This window comes from Hypomesus transpacificus, chromosome 9 (assembly GCF_021917145.1).
Source record: "Hypomesus transpacificus isolate Combined female chromosome 9, fHypTra1, whole genome shotgun sequence".
NCBI lineage: Eukaryota > Metazoa > Chordata > Actinopteri > Osmeriformes > Osmeridae > Hypomesus > Hypomesus transpacificus.
Genome location: NC_061068.1, coordinates 11,110,934 through 11,123,535, shown reverse-complemented (window position 1 = coordinate 11,123,535; position 12,602 = coordinate 11,110,934). Strand labels below are relative to the sequence as shown.

Genomic DNA, 12,602 nt, shown 5'->3' with positions numbered 1-12,602 from the left:
TGTTTGCCGCCCATGTTTACCATTTTGCAGCACAAGTGCATCACAGGGCGAAATGTTTTTAGCGAATGAGAATGTGGTAAGAGTTTTACCAAAATAGTGTCGACGACAAATTCGAAAAATGGGTTTAGGCCACTGAACATTTGATTCAGAGAATGGGGTTGAGTGTTTTAGAAATTAATGAACGAGATTCAAAGAACTGAGTCCGTAAAATGATCCGAACTTCCCATCACAAGTGTCTTCTTCAAAGAACATGCTGCTGTGTGGTCAAGATAGTAGGCCTACATACATAGCACTGCTAAAAAAATAAATGTTGTTGCTGTCTTCTTGTGTTATTATAACACAAATTATAACACCTCCAATCATTGCACATCTCTCCCCCTCTATACCAGCATAAAGGATATGGATCAAAACAACGATTAATTGCTCTTATACCATTTGTGTTATATGGTTATTTCATTATCAAAAAAATTATAGATAAATAAATAAATGCTCATAACATACGCCTACCCGAGGCAGGGGAAATGTGGGTATAGGCTAATGCGCCTGGGATGGCTTCTGAAGTAGCATCGCAAATATGACAACATTTCGAAAATTCCACAGACAGAACCCCCCTCTTGAACTCCCTCACCGTCTCTGAAAGCATAACTAGTCGATCACGAGTGTCTCAACAGGTAGATCGGGGTTGTGAGCGTGTGAATGCGTGTCTCAGGGCCAATGCGTGAGCGTTAGCAGCTGTGTCTGATAGACTAATAGATTTGCCTGCTTCTTAGAGCTGGGAGATCCATGGGTTAACAGTTCACTAGTCAGTAGTGTAGTTGAGGGAATTGGAGATCTACCATAACTAATTTAACTTGATGTCCATTTTGATCAAATTTGCTATACGAGATGTTAACTGACAAGCCAAAACATCATGATCCCTCACAGGTGAAGTTAGCAACGTTGATCATCTCCGACTCCAAGGGAATATGTCAGGGTCTTGGTAGATTAGATTGGTGTAAAATCAGTTCTCATAGTCAGCGTGTTGGAAGCAGGAGAAAGGCCAGAAGTGGTGTGGCACCAGGAAGCACTATGGGAAAGAGACAAGCCAGTGGAGGGAGTGTGATGTTCTGGGCAATGTTCTGCTAGGAAACCCTGGATCCAGGTGGATGTCAATTTGACATGGACCATCTACCTAAATATCATGGCAGATCAGGTAAACCTCCTCATGGAAATGGTCTTCCCTGACAGCAGTGGCCTCTTTCAGCAAGATCATGTGCCCGGCTGCCACACTGCACAGTGTTTGGGGATGGTTTGAGGAGCATGATGAAGTGTTCAGGGACATGCCCTGGCCTTCAAATTCCCCAGATCTCAATCCCATTGAGCATCTGTGGGATGTACTGGACCAGTCCAGTCCGATCCACTGCAGCTCCACCTCACATGTTACAGAACTTGAAGGTTTTACTGCTAATATTTAGTATTAGACACCAGGGGTGAATCTAGGTTCCCACTTTTGGGGGGGCTAAGCCCCTAGATAAAACCTTTTATTTTTCCTGTGACCCAGCAAAACTAGGGGAGTCTGGGGGCATGTTCCCCCAGAATAAATATTTGAAAATATCCTTTTAAATTCACACATTTAGATATAAATATGAAGAAAAAAGGGTGGGGGTCTAATGAAACTTTTTTGGGGGGGCTCCAGCTGTTAAACACCACAGGACACCTTCAGGGGTCTTGTCGAGTCCGTGCTTCAGAGGGTGGCATCTTCAGTCAGAGCTGCATCACTGCTGCCATTGGTGGTGCAAAACATATACTGCTTTGTGGTCACAGGTAACCTGAAAAATCACACTTTCTCATGACGACACGCAAGGATTTGTAACAAGACACGGCCAGGATATTGTGCTGAAACCTGTTCTCTCTTGTTTTTAGCAGATGAAAGAGCCAGAAAGCACTTTAGGAATGTAACTAGTAGACATCTGTTGTTTAAGCTGAAAGCATCTGATGAATTAAATGAAATGGAAATATGTGGGATGTACTGGGCAAACAATTCTGACTCCACCTCGCGACTTCCAGGACTTGAAGGATCTGCTGCTAGTGTTTTGATGTCAAATACCACAGGGCACCTTTGTGGAGTCCTTCGAGTCCTCGCTTCTGGTGCTGTTTTGGCGGCTCACAGAGGACCAACTGCATACTGGGCAGGTGGGCATGATGTTTTGGCTCCTCGGTGACAGTTTACACTGGAAAATACGTCCTCAGTCAAAACTGCATCACTGCTGCCATCTGGTGGTACAAAGCATGTACTGCCCTGGTGAAAATCGCTCATGATTTCACACTGCGTTGATTCGTACCAATGACCACCATGACATGACCAGGGTATTGTGCTGAAACCTGTTCCCTTCTATCAACAGGGAACGTAATCATCGGTTGTTCATAGCAGATGACAGAGCCAGTAAACACTATAGGGATCTAAAGGGACTGTTGCTTTCCATGAAAGCGTCTCAGGAATGAACAAAATGTCAAATGTAAATGTAATGTTTATGAAATCATTACGGCCTTTACCATCTTTACTCCACGTCTAACGCGATACATGATAGAAGACTGAAACACTCATCTATTGTGTGCCACATTCCATTTTGATCTGTTGCATCTTGAAATATTAACAGAACCTGAGTGTTTTGATGTGCATCATTCAATATGTCAATTCGACATGTCTCTAATTCTTGTTGACTAGGCATTTCTTTATTTTTAGAATCATTTCTATTGAATATGGTTGAGGTCCATCACTATTACCGGTTAAAAGCTGAGACTTGGTTTCAACCCAACAAGAAGATAGTTTAAACACAAATCCATATAGTGTCATATAGTATAAGTTAAACTGATGTGAAAACAAAGATTGAAGTTACACTCTCAACTCAATAGGGACACTGAGGATTCAACCTTACCATAGGAGCCATCCCCCTGAGGCCTTGGCACCTGGTTCTTTAAGGAGCATTTCTAGCCCATAGAGGGGGACAAACTGCACAGGAGTTCAACGCAGATGTACATTTCTGCTTCCACTCTTTGCTCTGTATTAGCATGAGTATGAAAAGTATGTGGTCAAATGTGTGCATGTGTGTAGTAGGAAGGAGGAACAGTGAGCTTCATTTGAAGTATTTGAGTTTTAAATCTAAGAAATGAAATAGCTTATTGTAGTCTACAGTAATGTATACATGTATACATTTGTTTTACTACTTGAACCATCAAATGTCCGTTTGACCATTTCAGCCTTTTGATATTGCATGTTAAGGGTTAAGGAACTAAGTGATGTGGAGTTGGCTTTCTTCCAAATACACTCCTACTACTATCAAGGACTTACAGAGAATCGAAACTGAACTGGTGCAAAGGCGGAAATGAACTGCCTTTCACTCACTCAGACTTCACCAGATATGGCACAGCCTCGCATCTCGATTTGTGTGAACAAAGACAACCTCAGCTGTGCCATCTGCTTGGACTTTCTCCATGACCCGGCAACCATCCCCTGTGGGCACAGTTTCTGCATCGTTTGTATCCAGGAGTTCTGGGATGTGGAAGTTCTGTTTGAGCGTTCCTGTTGTCCTACTTGCAGTCACACTTTCTCTTCCAGACCTGTCTTGTTCAAGAACCTCACCCTGGCGGAGCTGGTGAGGGCTATGGAGGGGTATTCCGCGTCTGGATCCGAGGCAGCTGCTCTGGGGAAGAGGGGAGCAGCTTTTGCCAGTCCAGCTGACGGAGACCCAAAGAGGTCCACCCCAAAGAGGTCCACCACCAGTACATCTGAAGCCCGGGATTTAAGGGCATGTCAGAAACACAACAGACTGATGGAGGTTTACTGTTGCAAAGAAGAGCAGTGCATCTGCACTCTGTGTGCGGCCGTCGACCACAGAGGGCACACTGTCGTGCCAGTGAACGACCAACGGAAGCAGAAACAGGTAAATGGTTTTGCAAAGAATATATCTGCTGAAAAGCACTGTAATAACGCTAAAAATTGAAAGTTCAGTACATCAGTTCTCAGGCTGCCTTATTGTGCTTACTTTTGTGTAGTTATAGTGGTGGTTGAAAACGGCTGAAAGGGATTGAAAAGGCTCAAATTCCCAATTGCTTTTGCCGCCATAATGTGAAAAATAATTTGGGAAATGAATTGAAACACAAAAAGTGCTGCTGATTTACATCCTCAAATTTCAGTGAGGATTTGACATGCAGATGAAGAAGTATAATGTTAATATGTATGTAATATACAAGTATAGTATATACTATATTTTACATGAAGTGATTGAGACTGAAAATGTGCCCACAGGAAAAGCTGGCAGACATAACAAAGTCATGTGACAGGATGATTCAGAGAGGAGAGAAGGAACTGGAGCACTTGAAGAATACCGTGCAGCAGACTGAGGTTTGCGTTTGTACTCCACTGTACTCAGTACAGGACTAATTGTATTCCTTAATACATAATATGTGACTTATTTGAGGTTAAAGGTATGATTAAACCCCCCCCCCCCCGCCCACCCATCCAACAATACAGGTATTTCAAAAATTATTTAAATTATTATTTATTATTGGCTCACTCAAAATGGTCAACGTCCATGGCTAAAGTCAATTGTATATTACTACAGTAAAAGATCTGCTAAACCAGCTGAGATATCCTACTTATGAAATGGACCTACTGTCGAATCTTTGAAGACATGACGTCTACCTGGTGACCTCAAATAAAATGTTCCAGAATTTTTCATGCGTAATATCACTGCTTATCAGAATGACGGAAGCACAGTCACATCTGAGCCATGTCAATGCCAAGCTCTGTGTGTCCGATAGGGGAGGGGCCGGGCTGAGGAGGAGCACTGTGAGGGGGTCTTCGCTGGCCTGGTTGACTCTATCCAGAGGCACGTCTCCACCGTGATGAACCTGATCAGGGCCCAGGAGAAGGCTGTCCAGGGGCAGGCTCAGACCTCCCTGAAGGAACGGGTGCTGTGGTTGGCTGTGCTGAGAAGGCGACATGCTGAGCTGGAGCAGCTTTCTCGCACACAGGATGACATCCACTTTCTCCAGGTATTACTGCAAATGGAATCTTAGCACAGCCAGCAGTGATGATTATGATGATGATGAGTAGGATGATGCTAAAATAATGAGGTGTCTGCCTTCTTATTCTGCTGGCAGAGATGGTCCTCACTGGCCACCGGTCCTGAGGCCAGGGACTGGCCCTCGTCTCCAATCAGCGCTCCATTTGAGGCCATGAGAGCAGCTGTGGAGGAGATCGGAGGGAGAATGGAAGCTTTTTTCAACAAGGAAATCAACACTCTCTCACAAATGGGTTGGTGGGATTGTGGAATAATGTCATCTTTTTCTTGCTGCATGTGTTTTTCACCTGCAGATTACTTTCATGCAATTAAATGTATCCCTTTTGCTATCTCTGCAATAAATGGAAGTAAAGATTCCCATGTTACTCCAGATTGGGATGGATTCTGATTTGACAGTAGGAGAATCTGCGACCACAGGTCTTCCCATTTTGGGGCAACATTTCTTGATGTTGTCTCTTATCTTGGAAATGTTCTTACATGGAAATACATTGAAGACATCACATCTGGCAATACATAATGTAATAGTGTGTGTCACTCTGGTATCTCTCTTCACTCTACAGTTGACATATTTCCTGATGTTCCTGAAATCCTGTCTGCTCCAGCTACCCAGACACGAGTGCCAAAAACCAGATCAGAATTCTTACAGTGTGAGTAAAAACTTTTCCCTTTCTGTACACCTTCAGCTCACCCACCTGTCACACGTCAAAAAGCCTGTTTCAGGACAACTGAGCCAAGTTTGCGGTCACATTATGATCACCTCCCTCCGTTTCTTCAATGTTTAGGTGCCTGTGAGCTCACTCTGGACTCCGACACTGCCCATAAAGACCTGTTCCTCTCCACCAACAAAAAGATGGTGACATGTGATCCTAAAAATACCAAGAGCTCGGTTCCTGTGCCCTTTAAAGCTGGTCGCTTTACGCGGCGGCGCCAGGTGCTCTGCAAAGAAGGCTTGCAGGCGGAGCACTGTTACTTTGAGGTGGAGGTGGACGGAGAGAAGGCTGAGATCGCTGTAACTTACGAAGGACTTGATAGAGGGTCGCTCAGCCCATCGTCTGCCTTCGGAGGCAATAAGATGTCCTGGAGCCTGGACCTTTCTAAAACGTACTCCGTGAGCCACAATGCCGGTAGTGTTCAACTCATAGCAACTCCCAACAGTCGCAAAATAGGGGTTTACATCAAATTCAAGGAAGGCACATTGTCATTTTATGAGGTTTCCAAAAGCACTATGATGTTACTTTATAAGACTGAGACAACATTCAGTGAGCCCCTCTATCCAGGATTCTGGCTCGGAGATATGTGTACTATTAAATTATGTGATTTGAAAAATGAGTGAATACCACCCTCTTTGTCCCCTATAACAAGCTTATGTTGTGGCTGTAAGCCACGCCTACTGTTAAAACAATGGCCCATCCTGCTTCTCCTGCTCTTGATCTTTGATCTTTCATGGCCACCATCACATTCTGGACACCAAACTGCCAACAAGTCCTTCTTGCTGCAAGAATAAACAGATAGACTTCAAGTTCTTTTGACCTCAGACCTTTATTCGCTAAAGTTCCACCGCAACTACTTTTCCACTAGATTGTTTTGTATGTTGCATCTTTCGTGTAACTTTTATGTTCACATTTCTTATTCTTTAAGATCATAATAAAATGATTCCTTGTCTACACTAAAGGGCAGTGTCATGTTTTGTGGAAGTACAGCAGGATAAGCAGAACATTTAGTCCATGGGCCCAGGCATATATCAGTACCATCTGAGGAAACCAAACTTTAGGGCTACTAAGTTATTGGTAGGGACTATATGATTATTTCAATATGTGAAAAACCGTTCCAAAAGAGCAGCTCAGTGTATGTATTTTGCATTTTTACCATTCTGAGATATTGACGTTTTAGGGGGAAATCACACAATGGACTATTGACACATCCCATAAAAGTAATATCATTCAATAACAACTCATACTTCAAAGCATACTTCCCATCTTGAGGTACATGCTTTAGTTTGGTATTCAAATTACGGCTGATTTGCATGATTTTGTGAAATTTTGCGGATGTATTATTATTATCATTTGCAGAAGCATTCAGGTGTCTGCTTCCTCCTGCGTGGACTCCAGCTCTGCCACTTTGAGTTACATTGTAATTTTCATATATTCAACCGCAATTTGCATTTCGGGGGTGTGGTACGCAAACACGCACACGGTATGCCTGAGTAAAACATAGTACATAAACATGCCACAGTAGTGTGGTGAAATTTGGGTTATTCGTAAATTTCACATTTTAGATGCTTGTTGGAACTAGGGCAATTCGTTTAATTGTGGTAAAAACTTGTAAAATGTTCATAAATGTTTTCCTCATACAACATGTGGATGTTGTAGGCTACTGTGGTTCAGTAGCACTACCCAGGGAACTTGTATGACAATATTATAAATTAAAATGTACTGAAAATCACTATAATCAGCAACATTTTGATAGGCCATATTGTTCACCACTTCCTGCCATAAAACAAATTCTGCCTTCAGGAATGAAAGAAAGGATTAATCGGATGGTATAAATAAAGCATGTCAGACATGTATTTGTGGTTTGTAGTTCATTCTAGCCCCATGTGGAAGGCCCAATTGGAGCAGTCCTCATGGTGGTGGTCCTTGGACGTGTTCAAAATGTTCTGTGTACTGCTGTTGTAGAAAAGCAGAAGGATTTGCAAAAATTGTCTGAGTCTGAGACAGAATATATTTTAACGCAAGGTTTCTTGATGGTTTATTCAACACGGTAGATGTAGTAAGTTACATACAGACAACTGGCCCCGGACATCCTCTTGTATAGATGGAAATGGGAATAATCAACCCATCCCTGTGTCTCAACATTTCTCAATCATAGAATCTTCTGGAAGGTTCTTTAACTCGTTCCTATCCATCCCAAAACTGCATACTCATCATCTGGCTGATAAAGTTGTTGATGAGCTTTTCCACTGCTTGAAAAGCCCCCGCTACTTGATATCTCCCCTTCACATGTCCCTGGTATTTTCAACTGTCAGTCACCCCAAGCCACAACATCTCAACCAGTTTTTCCCCTCCTCCATCTTTCCTGATTCTGGCTTAAGTCACCATTGAGACATCATTTTGGTCTTTTAAGGTACTTATAAACTCTTGAGTCCTGCCTTTCTGATCGCTCACAGCTGTATGCTATCTGGACCCCCTCCTTTCTCAAGACAGGACCATCCTGTTGATTCGTCTAGCAACCCATTGTTATGTCATAACAGCCCACCCCACTCAAAACACACACTCTCTTCCCATCCTAAGATCTCCCCTTTTTCCCTGTTCTGGTCTGATCCTGTTCAAAGTGCAATACTAACTGCGTAGGCCTCAGTCCACCATCTTAGGCACCAAAATCTGACCCTTGACTTAGATTCATTGGTAATAAATGGTGACGGTCCATTATAATGCAGCACACCATTTGGCCCCCGAAAAGAAAATGTGAAAGTCAAATAATAGATTGTTTACACTTTATTGGTATTTTTTGTGATATTCTCAATTATTATTTTCACCAGAAGCCTACATACTGTAGAATCATGACATAAGAAGGAATAACTTCCTTTGTGATAAGATAACCATAGAGAGGTTTCTAAATGTGCCTCTATTAAACATTAAAGGGGCATGTTAGAAACTTGTGCTTGGTAAGACCTGCACCCACCAAGATTTGAAAGGAATCTCATTATTATTAGGAACCAAATACTACAAATACTACACGCCCTCATTCAGACAAATGTACGCACCTTCACATTTATGCTCACATGGAGATCACAACAACACTGGGTATGAGGGGGCAAATCTTTACCTCTAGTATTCATTTGTCCCACAGAATATTATCCTTCCGACCAGCTATTACTTGCTGTTTCTCCGCCAGTTTATATAAGAAGATATTGCTTAAACACACAGTGCCCATGCAAGGGCAAACACTGAGCTTATCATTTTCTAGGCAACAAAAGCAAAACATTTTTTGTAATTCAAGTGAAAAAGTGCATGTAATATTCACATTCAATAGTAACTTTGTCCAACTTGACTGTTAATAAACAGTCCAGTCGTTTTTAAGACATTTATATAATTCACTAAATTGATCTAATTTTGGAATCATTACTTATTGGATTATTGGTTGTGGAATCTCACAGACACAATCATATTTACATACTTTAAGATAGAAGGAATTTGATGTAATACAATCACAAGATGGACTGGCTCTTTAGCCAAGCCCTGAGAAAAAACAGGAGTGTTCTAGAGTACCTCAAACGTAGACAGGTAGGGTAGTAGGTAGTGCACCAACGGAGACTGGTCCAGGGGGACACAGTTCCTGTAAAGCAGCTGAGAGACAAACAAGAGCCAGTGAGCTGCTCCTCAGCTGCAGCCTCAGCTCACACCAGGATCACATGACCACACACCAGGATTACATGAGCACACACCAGGATCACATGACCCCACACCAGGATCACATGACGAGGCTACAGATCACAAAGCAAGGTAAACAAACCCTCCCCTCTCAGTCCTCTTGTTACGCTTCAGTAATCATAGTAGAAGGTACATCAACTACAAAATAGAGAAATCTTCAAATATACAATGAAATATACATCACACAATGAAAATATACACTTGCTGACCATATTCTAATTTTTCATGAAACACATACACAGTGAGAATAAATATTAATAGAAATATAGTCAATTTCTTCATCATTAACACCATGGCTTTAAACACAGTGATAAAAAAATAAAGGAAACCTCTTCAGAAAATATCTTAAATGTGTGATGTTGTTACATGAGAGTGGTCCATGCTTAGGGTTACTGGGATTTATCTATTCAGATAGTCTGGTGTGCCTCAACTGATCAAGTTACACTACCTTTGAGAGGTTTGAACTAATCAAGTACTCATTTTTCATTAATAAATTATACTTTGATACAATGTGCTAAAACCTTGTGCTGCTTGTCCTATGAATATATGGATATCAATCGTATAATAATAGCGATATCCAATAGAGATATCCCCAAATTGGAAATTTGGTCCAAAAGTGATCCAAGTGATTTGGTCCATAACTGATTGATTCAAAGGAGAAAAAATTGAATTGAGCGCTGTTGTTTATTGTGTTGTGCTCAGTGGGGCTCTTTTTACCAAGTTCTCACTGTGAACTGGATTGGATTCAGTTGTATCTGTGCAACAATGATCACATTGGCTGCATCTAGTGTTTGTGCCTAGTGCAAACCTTCTTGAGACAAAATGCTTCCTGACATTCATTTGTGTGCTCACTGGTTCTGTGCTCAAACTGTGCCTTTGTTTACCTGTGCAGGGGAAGGATCTGTACAGTTGGTGTGCAATTCCTAGTTATATTTTAGAAGTAATGTGCTTTTAATGTACTTTTCAGACACTTAAACTGGACACCTTAAACAGTTCAGGTCTGAGTACAGCAGCATGGAGTAAATGTGTTCAGGGTCATGCTGCCTGTGGAGTATGTACGTGATGATCAACACATTCAACATGTGTCTTATGACTGGCTATATACATTTCAGTCTTTGGTGGAATATGTGTGTCTGTATGAATGCTTTTCTGACACATAGCATAGTTTCACTAGACCATAACATTTGACATCAAAATGTAACATAAAAAAGTAGTAGCAATTTCTACAACTCTTACACGTTGAACAATATCAGCCAATTGGACAACACGATTGAGACTGTGACGCAAGGTAGGAATGTGATGCTAACATGATTCTGACATGTATACTAGCTTATGTCTCATACAGCGTATTGACTAAATGATGTCTCTAAAGCAGCCTTAAGCATAGATAATATTTTGCATCATACAAAAGCCCTCCGAACTGCTGGCATTGCAAAAACAGCCAAACAATAGGGGAGAGGTTGCACGTTTTCAATCTGATATTGCGTGGCACTTTAAATCTCAAGGAAAGATTCCTCACAAAAAAAGAAAAACACTACAACACCACATGGCTATAAATTGTGTGGCCTTGGAGGATTGCAACCTACAGGCAACTGCAAAACAAACCTTAAACAGGCTCCAACCTAGCCTGAAACAAATGCTCACATTTAGCAAGGGTCTTCGTAGTATCATTGCATCTAATACTTTACAGTTTATGGCTCACAATCATTTGGGACTGAACAAGAACAAGACTTCTCTTCTCCTCGAGAGAAGGTTGTATCTCATGTGTTAACTGCCGTGTAGAGACTGGACCTAGAGCTGGGCCTGGGTGATTGTTGTTATTCCTGACTGAGAGTCCCTGTGTTGAGGCAATGACAAGCCAAGACATGAAACATTTACAAAGTTAATGTTATTTGTAGGTTATCCCCCATAAAGATCAGTGGAGAAAATAAGTACATACCTCATATTGTTTATGTACTACTAGTCTAAGGGTCTTTCTTTGGGATACTCATATCAGATACCTTCACAGTTTGGTTCCTAGTTTGGAAGCCTCAGCTACAAATTGCTCTAAATTCTAGGGTTTGTGTGTGTGTACGTGAGTCTGTGTGTGTGTGTGTGCACTCGTGACCAGGTCATTCAGAACGTGTGCGAAGGTGTGCTGCAGGTCCCCCTAATGGAGACAGTGAGACACGGAGGCGCTGAGTGGTGAAGTGTCCTGATTGGTGAATATGTATGTGGGTGTCGTGGGGGTGGAGGTGGGGGGGGGCAAGTCATGGAAAGGACACCTCTAGTGATCATGAGTCCGACTCTGGGGTGGTGGGCGTGTTTGGAGAGGGGGGGCTCATGGCGTTCTGGTAGCTCGTTCCGTAGCAGCTGTTGGGGGACAGCGAGTTGGGGTCGGCCAGTGGCTTGATGGGGCCCAGGTAGGCCCGACTGACGGGCTTCGGCGAAGGTGTCTCCCCGGGGTTCTTGGCGCCCAGGATGAAGCGGGTCTCGTCCACCTCCTCCAGGTTGGAGATGTCCTTCATCATCCCCTTGCGGTAGGAGACGGACAGCTTGTTGGAGCCGTCTGACATGAGGTTGAACTGCCGGGCGACGAACACGACGGGCAGGGGCAGCATGGCGACCACGATGAGGGAGAAGCACATGGCCAGGGCCCAGGGAGGGTAGCTCTGGAAACGCTCCTGGGCCTGGTGGAGGGAGAAGGAGAAAGAGAGGAGAAGGGGAGGGAGGGGGAAAGAAGAGAGGAGGGAAGAGACCGTAGAAATAAGGAGCTTGAATATGACTTCCCACAAACACAAAACCACACCCACACACAGAGTGGGCACTGACCAGTTCCTCGACCCAGGCGTTGTACCCTGGTGGGCTGATGGCCAACTCGACGACGGTGGCTATGATGAGGATGGTGAGACACAGAGGGGAGACGTACTTCCACATGTAGAAGTAGAAGGAGTAGGGCCTGAAACCCAGCATGTCCTCCAGGTCCTGCATGAACCTGACACCCACATGGACACACACAGGTAAATACGCAAGTCATTGGTTTGGATAATATCGTATTCAACCACTCACATCCTACTTTACACTACACTAATCTACCATATTCATTACACTGACTGTATATGCTATGTTA

At 42.9% G+C, this 12,602-nt stretch overlaps 2 protein-coding genes across 2 annotated transcripts; one reads left to right on the top strand and one right to left on the bottom strand.

Moving 5' to 3' along the window:
* Nucleotides 1-3,338: 3,338 nt before the first annotated feature.
* Nucleotides 3,339-6,728, top strand: LOC124471551 (tripartite motif-containing protein 16-like protein). The gene is made up of 6 exons (XM_047026093.1): nt 3,339-3,920; nt 4,286-4,381; nt 4,801-5,034; nt 5,143-5,296; nt 5,624-5,710; nt 5,846-6,728. The coding sequence occupies exons 1-6, from the start codon at nt 3,363-3,365 to the stop codon at nt 6,394-6,396; spliced, it is 1,680 nt and encodes a 559-aa protein (XP_046882049.1). The 5' UTR covers nt 3,339-3,362; the 3' UTR covers nt 6,397-6,728.
* A 1,849-nt stretch (nt 6,729-8,577) lies between these two features.
* Nucleotides 8,578-12,463, bottom strand: LOC124471620 (sodium-dependent neutral amino acid transporter SLC6A17-like). Its single transcript, XM_047026189.1, has 2 exons — nt 12,305-12,463; nt 8,578-12,162 (listed from the first exon to the last, which is right to left on the bottom strand). Exons 1-2 carry the CDS (start codon nt 12,461-12,463, stop codon nt 11,767-11,769), a joined length of 555 nt encoding a protein of 184 aa, XP_046882145.1. The 3' UTR covers nt 8,578-11,766.
* Nucleotides 12,464-12,602: the final 139 nt, after the last annotated feature.

Coding starts and splice junctions, on each gene's coding strand:
- LOC124471620 (XM_047026189.1), bottom strand. CDS start 12,463: ATGCAGGACCTGGAGGACATGCTGGGTTTCAGGCCCTACTCCTTCTAC. Junction 12,163..12,304: donor ACGCCTGGGTCGAGGAACTG/GTCAGTGCCCAC, acceptor TCCCTCCACCAG/GCCCAGGAGCGTTTCCAGAG.
- LOC124471551 (XM_047026093.1), top strand. CDS start 3,363: ATGAACTGCCTTTCACTCACTCAGACTTCACCAGATATGGCACAGCCT. Junction 5,297..5,623: donor CAACACTCTCTCACAAATGG/GTTGGTGGGATT, acceptor TTCACTCTACAG/TTGACATATTTCCTGATGTT. Junction 5,711..5,845: donor CAGATCAGAATTCTTACAGT/GTGAGTAAAAAC, acceptor TTCAATGTTTAG/GTGCCTGTGAGCTCACTCTG.